Source organism: Crinia signifera, chromosome 4 (assembly GCF_055691185.1).
Source record: "Crinia signifera chromosome 4, ASM5569118v1, whole genome shotgun sequence".
Taxonomy (NCBI): domain Eukaryota; kingdom Metazoa; phylum Chordata; class Amphibia; order Anura; family Myobatrachidae; genus Crinia; species Crinia signifera.
The window spans coordinates 238,913,692-238,940,571 of NC_139220.1; the positions used below are offsets into that span (position 1 = coordinate 238,913,692).

The following is a 26,880-nucleotide window of genomic DNA, read 5'->3' on the forward strand; positions in this document are numbered from 1 at the left end:
GTCAGACTCTCTCTCTCTCTTTGTACTATATGGTGTTCGGATGAGAGGGTGGCCCGCCTCTACGCAAACTACTGCCCGCTAGAGTCGCTCTGGCAGGCATATTTGGACACCTCCCTCCCGGTTCCGGCAGGGATTCAGGCACATTCCGTTAGGTCTGTGGAGGTGTCCTGGGCTGTAAGAGGCGGTGCTAAAGTTGAGCAAATTTGCAGGGCGGCGACTTGGTCGTCCGCCATTACTGTCTTGCGTTTTTACGCTTTTGACACGTTTGCCTCCCAGGACTCGGCCTTTGGCCAGAGTGTGTTGGCTGCGGCACAGGCGCGTCCCCACCCATAGGTGGCTGCTTTAGGACGTCCCACTGTAACGCTGTGGCCCCTGATGTCTCCCGAAGGAGAAAATAAGATTTATGTCTTACCTGGTAAATCTCTTTCTTCGAGGACATCAGGGGCCACAGGGATCCCTCCCTGCCGCGCCTGCTTTACTTCCGTTATGGTTAAGTTATGATTATGTTATATTATCCCTCGGTTGAGGGTACTAACATGTTCAGAATGTGTTTCTGTGCGGTGCTTCTCTTCCTTCTATCTTGTCTCCTGCCTTGGCTTGTGAAAAAAACTGAGCTTCCTGGCCTGGAGGCGGGGTAGAGGAGGGGAGGAGCCCGGCTGCCTGGGAGGCAGTTCAAGTTTAACCTCTAGGGTGCTGGTGCTCTCCCATCTCCTTACTACCCACTGTAACGCTGTGGCCCCTGATGTCCTCGAAGAAAGAGATTTACCAGGTAAGACATAAATCTCATTTTCTTCATCCCCGGCCTTTACTCCAGTGATGGATTGATATGTGAATATTCAACATTGTGCTGCATGAAAGGTGCTTATATTACTTGGTGGAGTGTAGGTTGTGGTTTTGGAACACACTATGGTTTACATAGGTAGTAACTACAAATGTGATCAGGTCAGAGTACTTGTGCAGTAACATGGGTGTAAAGGTAATCTGTGAGGCTCATTATCCATTAACCTATGATTTGGCAGGTAAAGCAGGACCAAGGCCACCATCAGAGACTGCATGGTTTAGTGGAAGAAAAGCTCTGCTCTTTTGCTGGCCCTAATAGGCAGAGGCATTTCTTTTTAATTTCCCTTGTGTGAATGGAGGTAGCATTTTCAAAACTCAATCTTTTTAATAATCGTGGTTAATCAAGGTCTGCGTCTAAGCTATAACATTTGTTTCAGCTTCTTGTGCTCTGAAGTAAAAAAAACCTATGTATGGCTTTGACCCATGAACAATGTTCACTCTGTATATCTGTCAAGAATATTTGACTAGGGGAGGAAATCGTAGCTCTCCATTTCTAAAGGAATCTACATGCCTTGTATTTAGTACTCCCACTTGGCAATACACCTCACTGAATTCTGAGGGCACTGTTGATCATAACCAAGCCCCTGACCAGCCAGAGCAAGTCTTGTGGCCTCTGTCTCCTGGGAGTGGGGTTGACTGCCAGCTCTGAAGATGTTAGTCTGATGTGCTTTCTACACTGAGCATAGCGACTGACCGGAGATAATGACGACAAAACATTGACAGCTGAAACAATGTTCAGTGACTAAGTCTTTCCTTCATTCTGCTTTCAGAGTAATGATGGTGGCAAAGAAGTTTGCTGATGCTGGACACAAGCTCAATTACGCTGTTGCAGACCGCAAAGCCTTTGCCCAGGAAGTGTCGGAGTTTGGTTTTGATGTTGGTTCTGTTTCCGTTCCTGTTGTCGGGATTAAAACTGCCAAGGGAGAGAAATACGTCATGCATGAAGAGTTCTCGTAAGTATATCGAGATTCTACTGCTATTTTCTTCATCCACTGGGGTGCACTGGAGCCTGGTACAAATTTGGGAGAAGACAATTCTTATAAAAATCTCTAGCACACCTAGCCACATATTGAGGGCCTAATGGAGCAAGTCTCAGCTTCAAGGCCTATTGGTGTGGGTGTTTTTTTTTTTTCAATTACACTAACAAGCAGTAAGTGCATTAAGTTACATTTTTTTTCCATTTCTGTCCCATTAGTCGTGATGGAAAAGCATTGGAGCGCTTCCTTGAAGATTACTTTGCTGGGAATGTAAAGAGGTACCTGAAGTCTGAACCCGTTCCCCAAGACAATGATGGCCCAGTCAAGGTAAGCATAATGTAACCAGAGCAGGCAAGGCTTCCATAAAAATGACCTACACCTGCTGTCAGCTGCCCCAGAACCTCCTTGCAGTGTTACAGCATGCCGAAGACCTTAGTGGGGAGTTTCTCTGTCCATGTGGCGGGTGTGGTATAGGGGTCCGACAGTCGGGATCCCGACAGTCCTTAGCCCGATGTCTGGATCCCGACTGGCCGGACCCAGACAGCATGGTGAGCGCAATTAAGCCCTTTGCATGCTCGCTGCGCTTGCCACGCTGCGTGCACGAGCGAGCCACCTATTCTCCCTCTATGGAGGTCGTAGACCCCCACGAGGGAAAATAGCAGGTGGCCGTCGGGAACCTTGCTGTCTTTGTTTTGACAGTTGGGATCCCGAGGACGGGTAAATGCCTGTCGGGATACCGTCCGGCACCCCATGTGGCGGGTGCTTGATTACCAGTGATGTAAAGTGTGAGAAACCTGCACTGTTGGTAATTACAATGTCAGATTACTGCCACCTTGTGGCAGTCACCGCTGATAGCAAGCACTCAAGTGTGCGTCTCTCAATGAAAATTAACTTGTCACTTTGACATTGTTGCTTCTCCAATTGCCAAACGTTTAATACTTTGTTACTTTTGCTTAAATCATTTGTGTTCTCCTTATGTGATATGAAACTTTTAAAGAAGAAGAATTCAATACACAGGGCTTAAGTCAAATCTATCACGAATAATGAACAATCCAACTTCTCAGCATGTGGTGTGGATGATGGAATGAGTGGGACACATGTTAGATCTGTAATCTCATTTAGTGCCCTTTATTCATCAGATTTCTGTACAACTATTTATAGTTGTGATGTTGGAAGGACAATGGTCCTTATGTTGGTGTATTACTACATCTGGAACATGTAACATCCTTTCTCTAAGGATAACTTTTTAAAAGACCATATATTTTTTTCTCTAACCTTACACTAATGAATACAAATATTCCACATCACTTAATCATATGATTGTACCCCACCTTTGTCTATACACCTTACACTTTACACATGACACATCTACCAATTAAATTATATGACCAAGCTACAGTAATGCCACTATATACTTTCCTTTCCAATAGTATCTGTATGCATTGTGCCCTTACTAAATTGTACAGTCCTTGTTTGCATCCCTGTTCTCTCTGGAGTCACATTCAGTGCTTTGCTAACTACTCTTTAGTATCTAGAAGTTCTCTTGTTGATGGCACTATTGCTGCATATTTCTGCAGACAGCTATGTTGGAGCCTAGCTTCCTAAAGCTGTATGGTTAACACATACAGTGCTGGTACAAATGCTGCTTCAGCCATGATTAAAAACATTGTAAGGAACAAATCTTGTAGATATGTGCATGGCCTACATGCTTGCTGCAGTGACACCTGTTATTTCCCAATAGGTACTTGTAGCCGAAAACTTTGACGATCTCGTGAATGATGACAGCAAAGACGTTCTAATTGAGTTCTACGCTCCATGGTGTGGCCATTGTAAAAACTTGGAGCCTAAATACAAAGAGCTCGGAGAGAAGGTACGGCCCAGCAGTGCACCTGTTGCTCAGTGATGGGAGCTTCAGTTCTCAGATCAGTATAGATCTATGTAAGGAGGCCCACACTGCTGCAAATGGTAAATGTATGCTGACTTATTTTATTTTTTTTCTTGCCCTCTAAATAGCTTGCCAATGATCCAAACATTATTATTGCCAAGATGGATGCAACAGCCAATGATGTACCTTCCCCCTATGAAGTCAGAGGGTAAGTGAGCCTAGTCTTACAGCTGGTGGGATCTGTTGAAATTGTTCCAGTTACTATGACGAGGGAAGTTGCATTGGGTGGACACACAATAGTTTAGTTAGAACTTCACTTTAAATTTTATTATAAAAGGTACTTTTCCATTTGATGGGAAAAGCGGAAGACAAACGGCATGGAAATATACAAGTTAAAATATACAAAGACAACCCCGTACACATAGATACAGCTTGAGTGTACACACTTAAAGAGCACATATATGTAGTGCATGCGGTAGCCCTGGTTTTTCAGATTTTTGTTCACCGGCACATAGCATGGGGTCAGATGGTAACTAATTGATATGCAGTTGGCTGGATTTCCATGCTATTTCAATGACCCTTGCACCTAATTAGACCCCCATAAACAATTGTTAGTACTATAGATGCTATTAGCAGTGGGTAGGTTTTCTGTTGCTCACAAATGTGGTTTGTTCTGAGTGAGGGCCTATTAGCTTTGTACGAGAATGCCTGTGTTCCAGTGGTTCCCAAACATTCTTGAATGACTACAAGAAAAAATTGGTCTCTGGCGCTTGGGACAGGGAGGGTGTAACTTGCCCCCCTGCGGCCACCACGTTAGAGGATTGCTAGCCTCTAAAACACGGCAAAAAGAAAAAGAAACGTGGGGCGCTTAGGTATGACAAGGAATACACAAATTTTAATATAAAACAGGTGACACATAAAACATATAGAAGTACAATTAAAAACAAAATATTGATATATCAATACAGTATTGGTAGAATAAGCATATATCGGTTCGTCTTTTTAGGATGGAATAAAGGGAAATATATTCAAATGGTAAAGTCCAATTGGTTATCCAAGATGTAATGTCCTTTTAAGAACAGAACCGTTCCCATGTGTGATTTCTCCGAATTAGGTAGAATCAATATGCATACTTTAATTATTGTAGCACAAGTATCCTGCTAATAAAGGTATTTGGCAGTCACAATTTAAATGTAGGACTTCTGTCACATTTATTTCCGTGACAGTGTCCGTCCTATATTTTTAAGAGCTTGAATCTTACCGCTCCGTAGCGTTTGCAGAAATCAGCGGTGTTGACTTAGTGCAACTGTACTGTAGCGTCTGCTCTCTTTTGTGCCTCTCGGCTGGCTCGACCTTTGTATGGGAGCACACAGCCGGTTATTATGTTCACCGGTACCGTCTCCTTGCCGCAAGTGTGTAACCTCCACGTTACGCTCTGCCACAGCGTATTGGCTGGAGTCGGAAGTCGGCGGCTGGAACAGGGGGATTCTCCGGTTCTAGGCAGCAGTCAGCGAGTACCTTTAGCAGGGAATCTGGATGCTCTGTAGTGGGACGCGTTTCGCCGCACACTGGGCGGCTTTATCAACCAAGATTTTGGTTGATAAAGCATTTTTGCTCAAAAATCGCATGGCATCGTATGCCATATGTAGTGGCATACGATGTCATACGATGCGATACGATGTTTTACCGATTTTTGAGCAAAAATGGTCAAATCGGTAAAACATCGGATAACATCGTATGCCATATGTAGTGGCATACGATGTCATACGATGCGATACGATGTTTTACCGATTTTTGAGCCATTTTAGCTCAAAAATCGTATGCGATCGCATCGGATGCCATACGATGGCATCCGATGCGATGGCACCCGATTTTGCACTGAAATGCATCAGAATGCATCAGAATGCATTGAAATGTGTATTAAAGTAGTGAAATGCCCCCAAATGCCATTTTTCATAGTGCACCACCCCCACTATCAACGTCAACCCGAAGCGTGGCGAGCGCAGCGAGCCCGCGAGGGGCGGCGGTACGCGTCCTACGACCTTTTCATACCCCCACTATCCACGTCGGCGTGGAGTTGAGAATAGAATAGTGTGGCGAGCGCAGCGAGCCACCGAGCCCGCAGCGTGGCGAGCGCAGCGCGCCCCGCGGATACCTGTAAAGCCCGCGAGGAGACGCGTATAGCTGTGAAGGTATCCGCGTCCCCTCGCGGGGCTCGCTGCGCTCGCCACACTATTCTATTCTCAACTCCACGCCGACGTGGATAGTGGGGGTATAAAAAGGTCGTAGGACGCGTACCGCCGCCCCTCACGGGCTCGCTGCGCTCGCCACGCTTCGGGTTGACGTTGATAGTGGGGGTGGTGCACTATAAAAAATGGCATTTGGGGGCATTTCACTACTTTAATACACATTTCAATGCATTCTGATGCATTTCAGTGCAAAATCGGGTGCCATCGTATGGCATCCGATGCGATCGCATACGATTTTTGAGCTAAAATGGCTCAAAAATCGGTAAAACATCGTATCGCATCGATGGCATACGATGCCATGCGATGTTTTACCGATTTTTCACCATTTTTGCTCAAAAATCGGTAAAACATCGTATCACATCATATGACATCGTATGCCACTACATATGGCATACGATGTTATCCGATGTTTTACCGATTTTTGACCATTTTTGCTCAAAAATCGGTAAAACATCGTATCGCATCGTATGACATCGTATGCCACTACATATGGCATACGATGTTATCCGATGTTTTACCGATTTTTGACCATTTTTGCCCAAAAATCGGTAAAACATCGCATCGTATGACATCGTATGCCACTACATATGGCATACGATGTTATGCGATGGCATACGATTTTTGAGCTAAAATAGTCAAAAATCGGTAAAGCATCGCATCGTATGCCACATGCGATGCGATGCGATTTTTAGCATACGATCTGCATACGATGCAGGTCGTGGGAGCCGTGATACTCCACAAGTACCGAGTCTTTTTTTATAAAAGTCACCCTGGCCAAAGAATTCCTCCCTCTGACCGATCAGCATGGTTCCTGGGGAAGTGGGGACACCCGTACCCCCTCCAGAACTTACCTGCCCATGTTGAAGCCCGAAGCTATCCTCGATGGCAATAGGCATCGAGCTCATTATAGTGTAAAAAAAAAAAAAGAAGATAAACTATGTTGTATTGCTGTGGCACTAAAAGTCCCAGCAAGCCAGCACCGCATGCAGGGACTTGGAGAACCACAAGTCCCAGCATGCGGGGCAATAAAGGGCTCGCTGGGACTAGTCCCCCAGCAGTACAAAAAAAAGACACTACTTCAGTAAAATTTTATTAGGTACTTGTGTAGCATAACGGCTCCCATCGCATGCCATATTGTGGCATGAGATGGCATGCGATGCGTTGCGATTTTTCCAGTTTTTTTTATGCATTTTTGAAAAAAATCGCATGCGATTTTGAACGCAAATGCATTTAAATTAGTAGGAAACATGTTAAATGCACCCCAAATGCCATTTTTCACACTACCACCCCCACTATCAACGCCAACCCGAAGCGTGGCGAGCGCAGCGGTACGCGTCCTACGACCTTTTCATACCCCCACTATCCACGTCGGCGTGGAGTTGAGAATAGAAAGTGTGGCGAGCGCAGTGGACACCTGTGAAGCACGCGAGGGGACGTGGATACCTGGGAAGGTATCCGCGTCCCCTCGCTGCGCTCGCCACACTATTCTATTCTATTCTCAACTCCACGCCGACGTGGATAGTGGGGGTATGAAAAGGTCGTAGGACGCGTACCGCCGCCGCTCACTGCGCTCGCCACGCTTCGGGTTGGCGGTGGTACAGTGTGAAAAATGTCATTTGGTGTGCATTTAACATGTTTGCTACTAATTTAAATGCATTTGGATGTATTTGTGATCAAAATCGCATTTTTTTTTTTTTTATTTTTTTTTTTATTTTTTAACTATACGATGCCCATCGTGGGAGCCGTGATACTACACAAGTACCCTTTATTACATACAGAGCCCATACATTCCAACTCACCTGACTTGATTGAAGATCGGTCCCCTTGTCCAGTAGAATCCATGAGGCTGTACCTGTGGAAGCAAAACCTACTCACCACGCTGATCTTCAGGACTTCTCCGGATCCCTGCAAACTTGTCCGCTATTTGTGGGGTTGCTTTGTTTACATCTGGAGCTCCGCCCCCAGGCGGTACTTAGGCCCGCCAGCCAATCATGGTCCGGGAAAACCCCCATGCCGACCATGATTGGCTGGCGGGAGCTAAAACCCATGGCTGGAGGTCATGAGTTTAAGCCCCAACTGTGCTAAGTTTGTGTATTCTCCCCGTGCTTCCGTGGGTTTCCTCTGGGTACTCAGGTTTCTTCTCACAATCCAAAATTAACCCTAACCCGGTTGGCTCCCAATAAAAGTAGAATGTCTGTGTGTGCGTGTACATGTGGTAGGGAATATAGATTTTAAGCTCCACTGGGGCAGGGACTGATGTGAATGGTCAACTATACTCTGTAAAGCGCTGCGGAATGTGTGCACTATATAGGAACCTTAAATAATTATCCCAGATAGACCGTACTATCCGTTTTTCTCCTGCCTCTGATAATTCCCTTGGAAAATTGCACATGCTAAAATGGTCTGTTTCGGACTCCTCCTCCTTTTGTGTATTAAATGTTCCTCCTTTATTTTTTATGGTAGTGAATTATCTATTTGGTTTTTGTTCCAGATTTCCCACCATCTACTTTTCTCCAGCTGGAAACAAGAATAGCCCAAAGAGATATGAGGTGAGTTATTAAGAATGGTCACTTACTGAATTACTTGGATACAGGTTAGGTTTTTTAAAGTAATAACTAAACTAGAGAAGTTCTCAAATCTGGTTTGTATTAGCTATCCAAAACACGTGACAGCCGATAACAAACATGATCCTGATTTGAGAACCAAGTAAATAAGAATAAATTCTAACCCGCACATCTCTACTTTAAACCTATGGCACTGCTGCAGTGTAGACCCTGGGGGGTGTTTCAGTTTAGCAAAGCGGTTTTCTGAATGTGTCTACTCTTTGCTTGTGAGAATCAGTGTGTGTGTGTGTGTGTGTGTGTGTGTGTGTGTGTGTGTGCTACATACATACATACATACATACATACATGGCACTCAGGAACTTAACTTCTATTTGGACTATGTATATATGTGTGTGTGTATCAGGTATCTTATCTTCCCAAGCTTTTGATAAAACTACCCCTCTGCTTCTTTACATAGGCTTATGGTAATTATTTGTAAAATGTCAATGGCAGCAGCGGCTTGTATTGGCATTGTCTTGGAAATTAACCTTTTTGGAAGTTTCCAAGCCAGATGTGGGTGTAGTTTCACGGCGCCGGGTTGTATGCTTGCCACAAACTATCTAAAATAAACTAACTTAACTCCATGCCAACATTGATAGTTCATACCCCCACTATCCATGTTGGCATGGAGTTAATTTTAGATAGCTTAGCGAGCCACCAAGCCTGCAGCGTGGGCGATCGAAGCGAGCCCCGCAAGGGGACTCAGACGCACGGCGCCGTGAAACTACACAAGTACCCAGATGTGTAATGTAGTTTTGTCATGAGAAGCCAGGCCCTCATTTATGCAGTAGATGTATAATACATGCACACCTGGCCAGAATGTACTGGTCTGGTTACAAACCCTGACTTCTGTTTTTCATCCATCCCAGGGTGGCAGAGAGGTCAATGACTTCCTCAGCTACTTGAAGAAGGAGGCTACAAATCCTCCCATTGTTAAAGAAGATGAAAAACCCAAAAAGAAGAAGAAAGAAGAACTGTAAATGAGATTATATTGTGACGGCAGCTGTTTCCGCATGGTGGGGGTTGTCATCCTGACGTTACTGGGAACACAGCAGTGTTCTGGACACTGAAGCTATTTCTTTTTCTTCCCTAAGCTGAAGGGAAGTTGGCAGTTGATTAGAGATTTCTTACATGCACTGTTGGGAACATCATCCAAGGACCTGTGAATATCTGTGGCTTGTTCGGGGGAGGGGGGGGAGCACCACTTGTCCATCTAGGTTGGGAGGGAAAGGAAAGGGAGGGGGAGCTGTAAATTGCTATTTTTGTTTATTTTTATTTTACTTTTGTACGTTTAAAACTAATTCGACAATAAACACCCCCCTACCTTTACATGTGTCTGGCTACTGCCTCTGGTTGCTAGGGTTGATCTTGGGTTTGCTAATTGAACCCATAGCGAGCACTGGAGGTCCAGTGAGAAAACTCTAGATCTCAGAACTTGGTATTGTCCTGAATGGAGTATAATCTTCCATATTTTATGTGTGTTTAAATAAGGTTGAAGCTATAGTACATCTAGGGCCAGATTCTCTAAGCTTCAAAAGTGATAAAATGGAGAGTGATAAACAGAAAGCCAATCAGCTCCTACCTGCCATGTCACAGACAGTGTTTGAAAAATGTCAGGCAGGAGATGATTGGCTGGCTGTTTATCACTCCATTTTATCACTTTTAAAGCTTAGAGAATCTGGCCCCTTATCTGTATAAGCCTTGTAATGTACTACCAGTCACACTGAATGGAATCTGGCCTGCAGAAAGGGCTCAACTGTTATATATCTCCCAGCAGACATTAGCCTAATAGATTGGGTAGCAGAAACCTTTTTTTTTTTTTATATTACCTCAGTAATGTGTTTGTTACCTGTCATTCTAATGGCAATCAAAGCTGCTATAAACCTATTAATTACTTGTATTATGGCGCTTAACGTACATTAAGCAAAGTGGTTTTATGGTTTGCAAGATACAGTTGTGCTTTTCCAGCCCCCCAACAGCAGGACTTAAAGGCAGGTAGGCAATGTAACAAAGCAATGAATAAGGCAAGTCAGATGCTTTGTTGCATAGGGAGAGGTATCGGCAATAGAAAGAAGTAATAATGCCACTGTATAGGTCATTGGTACAACCTCATCTAGAGTACTGTGTTCAGTTCTGGAGGCCATATCTCCAGAAGGATATAAATACATTAGAGACTGTACAAAGAAGAGCAACTAAAATGGTGCATGGCCTACATCACAAAACGTACCAGGAAAGACTAAAAGATCTTAATATGTATACTTTAGAGCAGAGAAGGGAAAGGGGGGACATGTTAGAAACTTTCAAATATATCAAGGGTTTTAACAAGGTACAGGTGGGAGACATTCTTCACAGGAAGAGGAGCAGCAGAACACGAGGACATGCACTGAAACTAGAGGGAGGAAGATTCAGGGGAAATGTGAGGAAGAATTACTTCACAGGAAGTAGTAAATAAGTGGAATAGCCTCCCATCAGAGGTGGTAGAGGGAAATACAGTAGTACAATTTAAACATGTTTGGGATAGGCATATTGTTATCCTTACAAAAAAATGATCAAATATGGTTTGAGGTAACATGTTTTAAAAAGGGGCAGACTAGATGGGCCAACTGGTTCTTATCTGCCGTCAAATTCAATGTTTTGCCATGCATGTAGTTCACATCAAAATACTGGGTCCGACCCAGGATGTGTAAAACCGTTCCTGGGAATGAACATATTCACACAACGGGTGCAATGTTAACTGTTCTGCATTGGTGTTGACAATAGCATCCATCTACTGATGTGCAGGTTCTGATTTACTTATTGGCTATCGGCTGTCACATGTTTTGCCTCCAAATCATGTGACAGACTATGACCAATAAGATCCCGTTTTGAGTTCCGGGTAAATACGAACCTGCACATCTCGATGTCTGGAGGATAAGTTTTTCCTTCCTTCATTTGCAGTTACCTTGCACTATTAGTGTAATGGCTATTTAGCAACTTGGCGTGAAAAATAGGATTATTTGTGTTTGTAGTGTGGTCATTTGAGCGATATGTCTATCTATGGGATATTGTGGCTAAAAATCGATGGACAAGTAGAAGTTAGTGCATGTAGGCAGAACCGGCCTTATCCTATTTGATGCCCTAGGCAAGATTTTGTTTGGTGCCCCCTAGCATATACCACCACCAAACGTTAGCGGCCAGAGTGATATTTATTTCAGTGATGTAATTGTTTGTTCGGGAAGAGTGTAACCGTGTGAGTTACCAATAAGTTTCTGAGCACAGACTGATGACTGAGGAAGCTGCTGTGAACTTTCCCTGTGTCCTGCAGAAATAACAATGGCAATCCTCATTTTTCAGGTTAATTGAATGTGGGTGACTAAGGAGGATGCTAAGGCCAGATAATCAACATCCGACATCCTGACCATAAGTATGCTGGGCTGTGTTAGGGTCAGCCTGGGGTGGGTAGATAGTCACTAGTCGAGGGGACATAAGGGTAGATTTCATAAGCTCGGTGAAGTGATAAACTATCTGTTTTTTTTTTCACCGGCCAATCGGCTCTTACCTGTCATTTTTCAAACCAAGCCTGTAACTTCACAGTTAGGAGCTGATTGGCCGGTGATAAAAACCAGACACTGTATCACTTCACCGAGCTTAATAAATCTGCCCCAGAGTCTGTTGAATACACACTGGGCGACATAATCAATGATATGGCTTAGAAGTGCCAGAACAAGCAATATCATTCTTTATATCCCCTTTGTATATACACCTTTGCTTATATAAAGTCTATTACCTTGTACAAGGGGTGGTGGAGGAAGGGAAGACTGGCAATAAGGGGTCTGTATGGCACCATGGGGTGGGGAATATGGAAGTACAGAGCAGCATAGGGGGGCTGGCAGTAACGGGGCTGCATGGAAACATGGGGTGGGAGCATGGAGCAGCACGGGGACTGGCAGTAAGGGGGCTGTGAGGCAGGGGGAGTATGACAGTAAATGGGGAGGGATATGGTAGTAAGGGGGGAGGAAGGCAGTAAGTGGGGAAGTATGGCAGATTGGGGCACGTGAAGTATGGCAGTAAGGGCAGGAGGATATGGCAGTATAGGGAGAAGTATTTCAGCATGGGTTATATGGCAGAGAAAGGGGGTGTTTGGTAACAGGAATGAGATCTGTCTGTGGCCTTAATGGCAGGAGGGCGAAAAGGGTTGTTCTGGAGTGGGGGATGGATAGTGTCTGGAGGCAGGGTTACTGTAAGTAGGGGAGAGGTAGATGTGTGGGGTGGTGTAAAAGAATGAAGGGGTGTTGGGAGGAAAGGAGTAGCAAGGTGGTGTCTGTATAAGCGGACACACGCACATGTCCTCACAGTATATTTTCAATCACATACAGCATTGGCACTGACCTCATGTATAATATACAGTATGCAGCCTACTAGTGACAAGAGGCACACAGGGATGATGTGAGGGCACTACCTCAGGTGGAGAGTTTGATGCGCGCTGCAAAAGGAGCCCTGAGCTGCAGTGAGGGTGGAGGTAGAGCAGGTCCTTTCTTCTACTCTGCCACTGTGTCCTCATGTGTCTGTAATAGGTCACAGGACTCTGTTGTGGTGGGGAGGCTTGCCTTGTTGGTGCGGTACGGAGCGCAACACTCGGTGACTGATTAGGCAGAAGAGCATAGTGCAGCCAGGGAGCCAATTAAGATAAAGCCCAGCCCATGGGAGGCGGCGCTGGGCTGATCATTGCTGCCCAGTGAAAGATTAACAGGCTCGTAGCTAGTGCTGCTGCAGCAGCGCAGAATAAATATAAATATTTTCTAAATGACGGGGGTGCATGATGCCTCAGTGCCCCCACCTGAATCTGCTGTATGATCAGAGACGTGCACTGCAGGAGGTGCAAGTCCTTGCGGCGGTCATCGGCTGGCAGTGAAGTGTCTGGGCAGAATCTGCCGCCACCTCGGACAATGGAGAACCGCCTCCAATGATTCTGCTGCAGCTGCTCTGTCTGGCAGCTGCAGCTGCTCTGTCTGGCAGCTGCAGCATTATCTACTATGTAGCTTCTCTCCCTGCAGACCTTGCCAGGCCAGTGCTGCCTCCCCAAAGTTCTGCATGGCCCGGGGCTTTAGTGTTCAGAACGCCCGGAAAAGCTGCCGCCCCTAGGCAATTGCCTAGTATGCCTAGGGCCGGCTCTGCATGTAGGACTTCTGAGTCTTACCTTTTTTATTTTTTTGGAAGCATGGAGATCTGCTCTGGTAACCATGCCTACAAAAGTATTTAATGTATTGTAAATTATTGGGTATTTACCTACATACCCAGAGACATGCATTCAACCTGGTTGCCCAGAGGAAAGTTTGTATGCACCCCTTTAAAAAAAAAAAAAAAAATTGTGGATATTTGTATATAAAACCGATGCTTTATAGAATTAATTATATATGTCTCAGCCAGTCGACAGGGACCGGAGCATCCAGTAAATTGGCAAAGCTCCCGATACGCGGTGACAAGAGCCGCTGCTGTCTGCAGCATTCAGATTTTACTGGCAGGTTCCATCTCTGCTAGTATAGAAGAAAAGAGACAGAGATTTTGCACTGGGGACGCACTCCTAAAGAGAAAAATATACAGTATATTGTTCCATTAAAACTTTAAACGTTATTAGGAATTAGTCTTAAAAAATAAGGGAAGGACTCTATCAGTGTTCGTTTATCATATAGGTCAGTGGTAGCCAACCCTAGCCCTCTAGAGCTACCAACAGTTCACATTTTCCAGACAACCTAGCTGCTGCACTCATTAATCACTGACACATTTTAAAAGATACACAGATGGAGCTAATTAGTTCACTTGGAATTCTGTGAGGAGACCTGCAAAACATGCACTGTTGGTGGCTCTCGAGGACTAGGGTTGGCTACCCCAGATATAGGTTCACCAGTAGTCTTTCACCTTATTTGTTTAGTGAAATTTTTAAGCTGTTAAAATATGTTCAGACACACAATAACAAAACAAACGTAAATGTGAGGTGCTTGAATTGTACCTATATAAAATCATTCAAATAGAGGTTTATCTTAAAAACGGGTAACCTACACACTAACTGTAAATTGCAGTATACCCATTAAAGGTCAACAGACCCTAAAAAAGAAAATCGACAACAGCAGAATTAAAATGTGGTGAAAATCAAATTGAACTACTATATGAAAGTCCAGTCAGACACCAGAGTGGCACTACAACTAACATCGTTACACGAATATCATTAACGTATCTGTGAACCCCTGACCACTACTGAGATTCACAAAACAGGTTGACAGGGAGTCACCCAATCTGTTTAGATTTACTACAAACATCTCAGTCAAAATTATTACAAAACTGTATACAAATTTGTAACAGCTTTTATCAAAGTCCACTGTATCAAAAAGAATAATACAACTCAATTTCCAGGCAGACTGCCAAAAATTTGAAACCGTATAATATACATGAGCTACAGTTACAACCTGACACTGGGCAATAAGCCTATTTTTTAATCTACATACTGTACACACTTTTCTCTCTTATAGGTGCAATTCAAGCACCCCACATTTACGTATGTTTTGTTATTGGGTGTCTGAACATCTTTTAACCTCTTAAAAATTTCACTAAACGAATAAGGAGAAAGACTATTGGTAAATGAACACTGATAGTCCTTTCCTTATTTTTTAAGACTTATTCCTAATAAAGTTTATAGTTTTAATGGAACAATATATATTTCTCCTTCATACTTCATGGCAGCCATTACATTGGGTTCATCCCTCTCTCCTCTCCAATTAGACAGGTAGTTTTTTCCCCAGGATCCAGCCCCTCCTCTATATAATCTGGCACCTCCCCATAGACCATAGTCTTTTTCCTGTCTCCTTCTGTCTGTGACAGGTAGTTAGTATTATCTTTGTTGTTTTTAGAGCGAAACCCGGGAGGCTGGTTATGCTACCGGGGACCTGGGCGGTCAGGCTGGCGGTGCCTTAAGCCTATGTATGTCCAGGGCCGGTGGCAAGGACGTGACCTGGTAGCCCATGGCGTTCCTTCCCCGTCCCCTCCCCGCTATGGTGGTCGGTGCGCGTTAGGAATAGTCACCTGGAAGTCAGGTGTCTGGCCGTCTTCTGCTGCGGACTCCCGGTGGTCCGGTTGGTGCATACACCGGCATATACATAGCGGGTCACGCTGGGCAGACTCCCTCGGCAGTTCCGACTTCGGGCTGCGCATAGGGGCGCGCGTCACTCCCGGCGGATGCACGCGGCGTGCGGGTCACGGCCGCGTGCGTTCCAGCTACACGGAAGTACGCGTTAGTCTGACTACTTCCGTCAGGGAGGGGGAGACACCGGCTGCGCGTGCAGCATTCATTTAAAAGCACCTGGTCGGTGTTACAGGCGCGGGGCTGTGTTTTTGACCAGGAGTTTAACCATGGAGGATGCCTCTCAAAAAAACGTTACACCGCCGCCCAGGTAAGTCCTCTCATAGAGGACACGTTATTCATATCGTTTTGTCTAGTCAGATAGTTAGTATCTTTTCTTGTTTTGTAGTGTGCCTTCAGTACCCAAGAAGAAAGTGGCTAAGACTAAGAATACTAAAGTCTGTCCAGGATGTGATAGAGCTTTTGTCGGAGAGACTGTGCTGTGTTTAGAGTGTCTAACAAAAAAGGATGTTGGAATGAATATATCAGCACAATTAGCTGAGATGAGAGACTGGATGAAGAAAAATTTTATTTCTAAAGAGGAATATACGGGGAATAAGAGGTCCCGGTCGCAGACTAGCCTTGATAAAGATGACGGGGATGTGTCTGTGCATGATGATGTGGACAAGGAGGAGTCTGGTGGCTCGTCAGCAGAGTCAGGCGAAGTGTTGGAGGACGAGCGTCTGTTTAATGTGGAGTTGGTAGAAGCAGTGCTAAAGAATCTTTATAGGACACTTAACTATAAGCAGCCTGTAAAGTCTGAGTTTGATGCATTGTTTGAGGATCGATCCAAAAAGGGGAGATCGTTTCCAGTACATAAAGTAGTGAAGGACATCCTAGCTAAAGAGTGGCAGGGTGTCGACAAGAGAGTTGGGTCGACTAAAAGAATTCAAAAAATGTTTCCTATTGAGGATGAAGAATTCATTAAATGGTGTAATATACCTAAAGTCGACGCAGCAGTGTCAGAAGTGACGACCCGTACTACTATTCCCCTTGAGGATGGGGCGTCACTGAAGGACGCAATGGATAAAAAAATAGAAAGTGCTCTAAAGAGATTACATATTTCCTCCTCAGTCTCGCTAAAATCTGGAGTGGCCATGGCCTCGCTCTCTCGGGCACTCAGGATTTGGTGTTCGGCCTTACAGGAAGACATACAGGAAAAGGTTTCCCGTGATCAAATCTGTAAAAGTCTTACCCAGATTCAGCTGGCGGTGGACTATATGTGTGAGGCCTCTCTAGATGGTCTAGATTTTGCAGCGAAATCCCTGTCTTCAGGGGTGGTGGCCCGTAGGGCCTTGTGGCTTAAGTCATGGGCGGCAGATTCCCATTCAAAGAACAAACTAGCGACATTGCCTTATGAGGGTGCTTTCCTTTTCGGCAGTCGTTTGGATCAAATGATTCAAAGAATGTCAGGTGGTAAATCAGTGAGATTGCCACAGGATAGAAGAGGGAGGTTTTCCTCTTTTTCTTCTAGACAGGCGTATAGACAGGCCAAGTCCTACAGGCCAGGCAGGTCTGTCCGGGACAGATATGCTCAAGGGACATCCAGAGCCTTTTTTCGTCAATACGTCAAGAAAAAAGGTGAAAGTTCTGGAACCACACAGAAGCAGTGACGGTGGTCCCATGGTGGAGCAGGCCCAGGTAGCTGGAAGGCTGTTGGGTTTCGCTCGCATCTGGGAACAAACCGTCCGAGACAGATGGGTTCTGGAGGTAGTCAAGACTGGCTATCGGCTGGAATTCATGTCAAGGCCAAGTATGGCAAAATTTTGTGTTTCAGAGCTCCCAGTTTCGAAGATAGAAAGGGAAGCTCTAAATTTGAGTTTAGAAGGACTCATCACATCAGGAGCAGTGGTGAAAGTCCCGGAAGAAGAGAAAGGGGCCGGTTTTTATTCCCGTCTCTTCATAGTCAGCAAAAGTTCTGGAGGTTACAGAACTATATTAGATTTAAGAAGATTAAATCTGCGCATAAAGAAGAGAAAGTTCCACATGGAGACCACAAAGTCTATTCTAATGGGATTAAGAAAGAACGATTATATGGTCTCCATCGACCTAAAAGACGCCTACTTCCATATTCCCATTTCCCCAGACGACAGAAAATATCTGAGATTCTGCATAGGTCACGATCATTACCAGTTCACCTGTCTGCCCTTCGGCCTCACCTCTTCACCAAGAGTTTTTACCAAGGTTCTAGTGGTATTGATAGAAGAACTGAGAAAAAAGAAAGTCATGATATGGGCATATCTAGACGATCTATTGATTGTGGCACCATCAGAAGAAGAGGTGATCACAGCAAGAGACTACACCATTCAGTTTCTTCAGGAACACAGGTGGCTGGTGAATTGGGAGAAGAGCTGTCTGAGGCCAACACAGAGTCTTCAGTTTCTGGGGGTTCTGGTGGATACTGTACGGTTCCAAATGTCCTTATCCACAAAGAGATGCGAGAAAATCCAACAATTAATCTCTACGATATACGAGGAGGATCGCATACCACTCAGGTCAGCAATGAGCCTGTTGGGTATGATGGCATCTACGGTGGACATAGTCCCATGGGCCAGATGGAGGATGAGGCCTCTGCAGTGGTCCCTTCTGGGTTACACAAAAAGGCTGGTACCGCTGGAAAGAAAAATAAAAATCTCAGAGCCAGTGAAAGAATCTCTAGTTTGGTGGGAAGCCGATCAGCTAATACCAAGGAAGTCCTCACTAGCAAGCCCCCTTTACAGTGTGATCACCACAGACGCCAGCGCCATGGGTTGGGGGGCTCATGGTCTGGGCAAAACGTGCCAAGGGCTATGGTCCCCTCGCGAGTCAGAGTTTTCCTCCAATCACAAGGAACTAAGAGCCGTGTGGAAAGCAATAGAGTTCTTCAGCGAAGATATCAGGGGTGCGCACCTGCGCATTTTCTCGGACAACGCTACTACCGTCTCCTATGTCAACAGACAAGGAGGTACACGGAGTCACGTGCTCTTAGAAGAGGTTCGAAACATCATGTGTTGGGCCGAGGAGAATCTGCTGTCAATATCAGCGCTCCATGTGCTGGGGGAGGACAATCAGCTCGCAGACTATTTGAGCCGCACAAGCGTGGTTCCGGGCGAATGGGAACTGAAGGATTCAGTTTTTCAGAGAATAGTGGAGCAGTTCGGTCAACCAGAGGTGGATCTCATGGCTTCAGCAGTCAACAAGAAGCTTCCACAATTCTACTCCCGATACCCAACTTGGGGGTCAAGCGGAGTGGACGCCCTATCTCAGAGATGGGAGTTTCACCTGGGGTATGTGTTTCCTCCATTTTCTCTCATTCACAGGACATTGTGGAAGGTCAGACCGGAGGGGGTCCAAGTCATATACTAGCCTCAATTTGTTTGCCCGGATTGCACCCCCGCCACACCAATATCAATAAAGGTGGACTTCTAGAATCCCCAAATTAAGAGGGACATAATACAATTGTGTGCGGATTTCTCATCCCTTTTCCCGATTCCCCTCACTCCTAAGGTTCCATCTCTGTCCTGCTGCAGTGTGTGCTGTTTGGTACCAGGTGGGAACTGTCCCATATTGCAGATGTTAGCCTTGGACAGAACCGATGAAATATGCAGCAGCTGTGGATGCACCACATATCTCCACTGGAAGAGCAGCAGTCACACTTGGATACCGTTGTAAACCCCAGGTGCCCCTTCAGGGCTCGGAGGCAGGTTTTTCCATTGCCTCTGGGTGTTATGCCACTGTACATACCACTAAAATGATTGCAGATTCAGTAGCCTCAATTTGAGCAGCCTATAAAAACCTTTATCAAACGTGAAAATACTTAACGTGACAAGTTGGCTGTACTCAGCATTTCTGTCTAATGCACGCTGGAGAGTGAAAGGGACATAGTCCCATGGGCCAGATGGAGGATGAGGCCTCTGCAGTGGTCCCTTCTGGGTTACACAAAAAGGCTGGTACCGCTGGAAAGAAAAATAAAAATCTCAGAGCCAGTGAAAGAATCTCTAGTTTGGTGGGAAGCCGATCAGCTAATACCAAGGAAGTCCTCACTAGCAAGCCCCCTTTACAGTGTGATCACCACAGACGCCAGCGCCATGGGTTGGGGGGCTCATGGTCTGGGCAAAACGTGCCAAGGGCTATGGTCCCCTCGCGAGTCAGAGTTTTCCTCCAATCACAAGGAACTAAGAGCCGTGTGGAAAGCAATAGAGTTCTTCAGCGAAGATATCAGGGGTGCGCACCTGCGCATTTTCTCGGACAACGCTACTACCGTCTCCTATGTCAACAGACAAGGAGGTACACGGAGTCACGTGCTCTTAGAAGAGGTTCGAAACATCATGTGTTGGGCCGAGGAGAATCTGCTGTCAATATCAGCGCTCCATGTGCTGGGGGAGGACAATCAGCTCGCAGACTATTTGAGCCGCACAAGCGTGGTTCCGGGCGAATGGGAACTGAAGGATTCAGTTTTTCAGAGAATAGTGGAGCAGTTCGGTCAACCAGAGGTGGATCTCATGGCTTCAGCAGTCAACAAGAAGCTTCCACAATTCTACTCCCGATACCCAACTTGGGGGTCAAGCGGAGTGGACGCCCTATCTCAGAGATGGGAGTTTCACCTGGGGTATGTGTTTCCTCCATTTTCTCTCATTCACAGGACATTGTGGAAGGTCAGACCGGAGGGGGTCCAAGTCATAGCCATTCTGCCCTACTGGCCCAGGAGGGCTTGGTTCCCCATGTTAGAGAGCATGGCGATTGCGGGCCCAGTATTTCTTCCAGTGACTCAAGATTTGCTCAGGCAGGGCCCAGTCAGTTGTCAAGAGCCTCACAAATTGAATTTAGCGGCCTGGAAATTGAAAGGCGACAGTTGAGAGACAAAAATTTATCTCCAGAGGTCATTGAGGTGCTTCTCCAAGCAAGGTAATCAAGCAAGATATCATCAGAAATCTACTACAGAATATGGCGGGTGTTCGCAACATGGTCCAAGGACAGGTTCAGTTTTCCTAAAGCAAACCTCCCCCAAGTGTTACAGTTCCTTTGTGATGGGCTTAACAAGGGGCTTTCGGTTTCTACGCTCAAGGTCCAGATATCGGCGCTGAGTGTACTGCTAGACAAGAAACTAGCAGAGCATAGTTTAATTAAGAGATTTTGTCAAGCTATCAAGAAAATCCGGCCTAGGGTTAGGTCAATAATCCCCCAGTGGGATCTTAATTTAGTCTTGAATGGACTTATGGAGGCTCCGTTTGAGCCGTTGGACAGAGCGAAGTTAAAGTTTCTAACATGGAAGATGTTATTTTTAGTTGCAATAACTTCAGCAAAAAGAGTGGGAGAGATTCATGCTCTGTGCATTAAAGAACAATATTTAAAGATTTTCCCGGATCGGGTGGTGCTGAGGACCAGACCGTCCTTTCTACCCAAGGTGGTTTCCTCGTTTAATTTAAGTCAAGAAATTGTTTTGCCTTGTTTTTTTCAAAATCCTCTGACGAAGAAAGAGGAAAAGTTGCATACATTAGATGTCTTGAGAGCCATCAAGATATATCTACACAGGACAACGGGGTTCAGGAAGTCAGAAGCATTATTCGTGATTCCCCAGGGGGCAAAGAAAGGGTTGGCTCCGTCAAAACAATCAATGTCAAGGTGGCTAAAAGAAGTAATTGCATTCACTTACAGAAAAGTTGGTCGTGAAGTTCCTGAGGGTATTAAGGCTCACTCGACAAGGGCAATGGCGGTTTCTTGGGCTAGAGAGGCCAAAGTTTCTGCTAAGGAGATTTGTCAAGCAGCCACCTGGTCTTCCTTGCATACCTTCTCTAAGCATTATGCATTGGATGTCGCAAGCCCTAGTTTCGGAAGTGAAATTCTTAAGCAAGTCTTGGCTTGAGGTATAGTATAACCCACCCTACTGCTTTGGTACATCCCAATGTAATGGCTGCCATGAAGTATGAAGGAGAAAGCAAGGATTATACTCACGATAATACCTTTTCTTCGGAATACTTCATGGCAGCCCAAAAATTTGTTGGCCCTCCCTATTTGTGTTTTTTCCCTAGGATCAGGACGGAGACAGTCAAAGACTATGGTCTATGGGGAGGTGCCAGATTATATAGAGGAGGGGCTGGATCCTGGGGAAAAAACTACCTGTCTAATTGGAGAGGAGAGAGGGATGAACCCAATGTAATGGCTGCCATGAAGTATTCCGAAGAAAAGGTATTATCGTGAGTATAATCCTTGCTTTCTCTCTTTAGGAGTGCATCCCCAGTGTAAAATCTGTCTCTCTTCTATACTAGCCTCAATTTGTTTGCCCGGATTGCACCCCCGCCACACCAATATCAATAAAGGTGGACTTCTAGAATCCCCAAATTAAGAGGGACATAATACAATTGTGTGCGGATTTCTCATCCCTTTTCCCGATTCCCCTCACTCCTAAGGTTCCATCTCTGTCCTGCTGCAGTGTGTGCTGTTTGGTACCAGGTGGGAACTGTCCCATATTGCAGATGTTAGCCTTGGACAGAACCGATGAAATATGCAGCAGCTGTGGATGCACCACATATCTCCACTGGAAGAGCAGCAGTCACACTTGGATACCGTTGTAAACCCCAGGTGCCCCTTCAGGGCTCGGAGGCAGGTTTTTCCATTGCCTCTGGGTGTTATGCCACTGTACATACCACTAAAATGATTGCAGATTCAGTAGCCTCAATTTGAGCAGCCTATAAAAACCTTTATCAAACGTGAAAATACTTAACGTGACAAGTTGGCTGTACTCAGCATTTCTGTCTAATGCACGCTGGAGAGTGAAAGGGACTATATTGCTGTAGCAACTTTATAGATGAAGTGATGTTGGTAAATGAGCCTGTGTGGCAGTATTACAAAGGTTGCTCCCACACTCTCCCAACTCTTGCTTAAATAATGGGGCTGAGATTTAATAGGATGCGATTTTTAGTAAGGTTCTAAAATCGCACCTAATTGCATGTTTTCAAATCGCAATACATTTTAAGAAGTAGATTATTTTGATGTGAATTAGTGGCTGAAAAATGCGATGCGGTGTGAATTTTAGTCATGAAAAAAATGTGCATATTAATACAGCGCGATTTGTGTTTAAAAAAAAAAGAACCCCCCCCTGCTGTGCATAATATTAGGCCCAGGCGCAACAAAACAGTCCTGGATTTACAATTTCAAGGGTCAAATTATAGGTGATCACCAGGATTTCTAAAGCCAGCTACAGGGCCGGTCCTGGTTCCCAAAATACAGGGAACAAAATTAAAGAAATCCTGAGGATCTATGATTTGTTGACCCCCTGGATTTCTAAAACCAGGACTGGTTCCTTGAGCCCAGGACTTGTTATGCTCAAGAGGAGGAGGGGGGGAGGGTGCAGAAGCACCCCACACTGCTTCTGCCTTCAAACAGTCACGAGGGAACTTAATTAGTTTTGGGGTTTCCTTTTTTTTTTTTTATCTAGAAGCTAAGGCACATCTCAATGATGTCTGCAATATAATACTTAAGGAGCCCACACACGCACCGTTGCCGGCGGTGCGATGCTGTACGATGGGGTGCGCGCTCCCGCGGCACCTCATCGTACAGTACAAAAAGTATGTGCTGCACATACTTTTTGTACTAGCTTTTTCTAGCATAGCATAGCATTGCATGCACATCGTATGCACAAGGCATACGATGCAATGCTATGTGTGCTAGTTAAGCACACAACGCACGCCGGGATCGGTGCGTGTGTGGGCTCCATTACTGTTAAAGATTTGTGATTGGCTTTTCAGTGACACTTGTGTTATCCTGTCCTGGGTGGCCATCTTGCATGGGTTTTATGTTTATTTTTTTATTTATTTTTATAGCAAATCGCACCTACTCTAAACGTTTGAGACCTTAATATGCAGACGTTCACAGAATCTTAAAGTTCTGTTGTTACTCTGCAGTGTTTTTGATGTGGATAGGAGTTTTCACATTCTGAAAGTGTATGCGGTACTTGTTTCCTAGCACGGCCACAATCTTGTGGATCGTGTACCTTTAAGTTAAGGTACACGATCCACACGATGGACCCGATTTCCTTTGAAATCAGGTCCATTTTGCCGGCAAAGGTACAATATCGGGGGCATCGCGTCGGTCGGGACCATTAACATTGGTCCCGACGCGACCGACGCGATGCCCCCGATTTCCCCATAGGCTTCAATGTTAAAATATTTTTTAACATTGAAATCGTGAGGATCGCGTCGGTCTTGTGCCATTATAATGGCACAAGATGAGATGGACTTGATTAAGTCCATCTCACCTTTAAAAAACTGTGAAATGGGCCAATATGACCCATTTCACATTATAGATGTCCCCGTCGTCACCCCACGATAGACGCCAACCCGAAGCGTGGCGAGCGCAGCGAGCCCGCGAGGGGCGGCGGTGCGCGTCCTCCGACCTTTTCATTCCCCTACTATCCACGTCGGCGTGGAGTTGAGAATAGAATAGTGTGGCGAGCGCAGCGAGCCCGAAGCGTGGCGAGCGGACGCGTATAACTTCACAGGTATACGCGTCCGCTCGCCACGCTTCGGGCTCGGTGGCTCGCTGCGCTCGTCACACTATTCTATTCTCAACTCCACGCTGACGTGGATAGTAGGGGAATGAAAAGGTCGGAGGACGCGCACCGCCGCCCCTCGCGGGCTCGCTGCGCTCGCCACGCTTCGGGTTGGCGTCTATCGTGGGGTGGGGTTTACGTCGTTAAATTTGGGGGTGTAGGGAATATTTTACATTGAATCCAATGTAAAATCGGGTCCCAGGGACCCGATTTACATTTCATTCAATCAAAAAATCGGGTCGAAAATCGGGTCGGTCGCGTCGATCGCATCGCATGCGATGCGATGGACCCGATTTTTCCGACACGACCACCCCGATGTAAATCGGTGTGGCCGTGCTAGGAAACAAGTACCGTGTATGCATTGCCAAAATTGGTAAATTGGAAAAATTCCCCCTCAAAAGCTCTCACCCCTGCGCAAAGACTTTTGTGCTGGTCACATGCTAGCATCAATATTTGAACTTTTATATGAAACGTTCACAGCCATTATGGTCCCTGGATTTGGTGTTTGGTTATAGATGTGCTGCTGACCATTCTGTTTCCCTCCCAGAATTACCTCTATGCTGCATTTAGTGATTGAATGCTTGGTGCACTGCCATGTATTGTGGGGGGGGCATAAATGCGCCAGGAGTTTTAGGGCCACTCTTCCCAGTCATTGTGCACTTGAGGTAGCCATGGAAGGGAGGCATGAACCCTGAAAAAAATGGTTTCTCCTACACATGACATTACGAATACAGGCCATCAATGTAGCTGAAAGAATACACAATGGTTTCGCTGTGTCTACTTAATCTCTTCTACAAGAAAAATGGAACAAAAGAGCAAATTAACATTTCATTTTTTATTTTTTCCTGGAAGATTGATCATATTGGGACAATTGTCAACAAAATTAAAATGACTATTCGGTGTAAACTGAATGCAGGTGGTGTAACATCTGTTTCTACAATCCAGTGCGATAGCCTTTTTAGTTTTTTTTGTTGCTATGGAATACAGCACATTGGTACAATTTATACCAGGTGAGTCAGACGCATTTTAGCTTAAAGGACATGCCACATTGCTCACTCTTAAATGTCACGATCAGTCAATTTTTTCACTTGCATGATTGGCTGTTCATATGCTAACTGCCCAAAAGACCTCTCCCGATGCACATGTTCTGTTTTTGTAAAAACATTAATGAATCCCGAGCTTCACTCCTTTGTCCTATGGAATCTCATACATTGCACAAACTACACCTGTTCTCTTAAGGCAGTAATTGATACGCTTGTAATGCTTCTGATCAAGGCAGTACATTAGATTGGCACTTTTATTTTCACAGCTTGTCAGTCTCCATTCCTTTCAGCCAAGGCTTTTTGAGGTTTTGGCTGATGGTGGTCAGGGTACCGGCATCATGGGTTGAATGTTCCTTCAAAAAGGTCTTTAAGTAGGTGCATTTTTTTCGTATTCCAAGATCCGTTCTTTGATATGGGAGAGCTTGTGATGCAAGTATTCGCAACGTGTCTTCTCTTCCCTATAGCCGGGATATGTCTGCAAGGAAAGAAATGTGTCAATTTGAATGTCACCTGTGTTTCTAGTAATGTAGATGCACCAATTGGCTTAAAGCAGAGGTTCCCAAATACGGTCCTCAGGGCACCCCAACGGTCCAGGTTTTAGGTATATCCATGGCTCAGCACAGATGATTAAATCAGACTGACTGAGTTACTAATTAAGTTACCTGTGGCCAAGCATGGATATACTTAATACCTGGACCGTTGGGGTGCCTTGAGGACCGCGTTTGGTCTATATGTAAATCATTTTTGTTTATACACTGTTTAGAAAAGTATATTTAGTGTCCAATCCGTTTTACAGTAAACCTAAAAGCTGCGATTCAGAAGGGTGTCAACCACCAGCTCAGTGTAAGTGATACTAAAGGTTGCATAGTGCTAAGTGTTAATACAGTGGTAGCCTACTCCAGTCCTCGAGAGCTACCAACAGTTCATGTTTTCTAGATCACCTAGCTGACGCACAGGTGCACTGACTGACTCATTATAAATGATCCACAAGTGGAGCTAATTACTTCACTTATGTTTCTGTGAGGAGACCTGGAAAACATTAACTGTTGGTAGCTCTCGAGGACTGGAGTTCGCTAACCCTGGGTTAATATAATAAAAAAAAATATATCAAACTTTTCCTTAAAGAAAATTGCATGAGACCAGATCAGCTGTTCTGATATTTATTATTCACCGAAATCGCTAACAACTGTTCTACAATGAGGATGTGCTCATATAAATGTGACACAATTAGACATGACTCTTTTTCCAGATACGCGTCTTAGGAAGTGTACTTCCTGCTAGGGCAACTATATGTAATAGTGCTGTTCTATGTTGTCATTATCTAACCGCTTCTAATTTGACTACTGGGTTGTAAATATTGTTGACATGGTCGTAATGCAGTCAGAATATTCCTGATGGTCCAGGGGCCACTAACCTTGTACAACAGTGAGTAATGCCCCCTTACCCTGACTTTCCAGTCCATACACAAGGGACTTACTGACCACTTAGTGGAATATTCCATTAGTTCTGATTCCTGGTGACCTGTCCTGAGGACTGCATTTGAGACCCACTGCTCAAGGACACCTTGATTCAGGAAAGTGTAGAAACCGCTGCTATAGTACTTCGT

At 45.2% G+C, this 26,880-nt stretch overlaps 2 protein-coding genes across 3 annotated transcripts in view; one reads left to right on the forward strand and one right to left on the reverse strand.

Moving 5' to 3' along the window:
• The window catches only part of PDIA3 (protein disulfide isomerase family A member 3), a 34,920-nt gene extending 25,037 nt beyond the window's left edge, over positions 1–9,883 (forward strand). Inside the window, exons 8-13 of the mRNA XM_083184093.1 lie at positions 1,611–1,793; positions 2,036–2,144; positions 3,559–3,687; positions 3,831–3,910; positions 8,443–8,500; positions 9,424–9,883. Coding sequence (XP_083040219.1) covers positions 1,611–1,793; positions 2,036–2,144; positions 3,559–3,687; positions 3,831–3,910; positions 8,443–8,500; positions 9,424–9,534 — 670 coding nt within the window. The 3' untranslated portion in view covers positions 9,535–9,883. The remainder of the gene's footprint in view (positions 1–1,610; positions 1,794–2,035; positions 2,145–3,558; positions 3,688–3,830; positions 3,911–8,442; positions 8,501–9,423) is intronic.
• Positions 9,884–25,051: 15,168 nt separating this feature from the next.
• The window catches only part of ELL3 (elongation factor for RNA polymerase II 3), a 110,878-nt gene continuing 109,049 nt past the window's right edge, over positions 25,052–26,880 (reverse strand). For both annotated transcript variants that reach the window (XM_083184094.1, XM_083184095.1), the window contains one exon: positions 25,052–25,749. In XM_083184094.1, the coding sequence (XP_083040220.1) occupies positions 25,642–25,749 (108 nt within the window). In that variant the 3' untranslated portion in view covers positions 25,052–25,641. The remainder of the gene's footprint in view (positions 25,750–26,880) is intronic.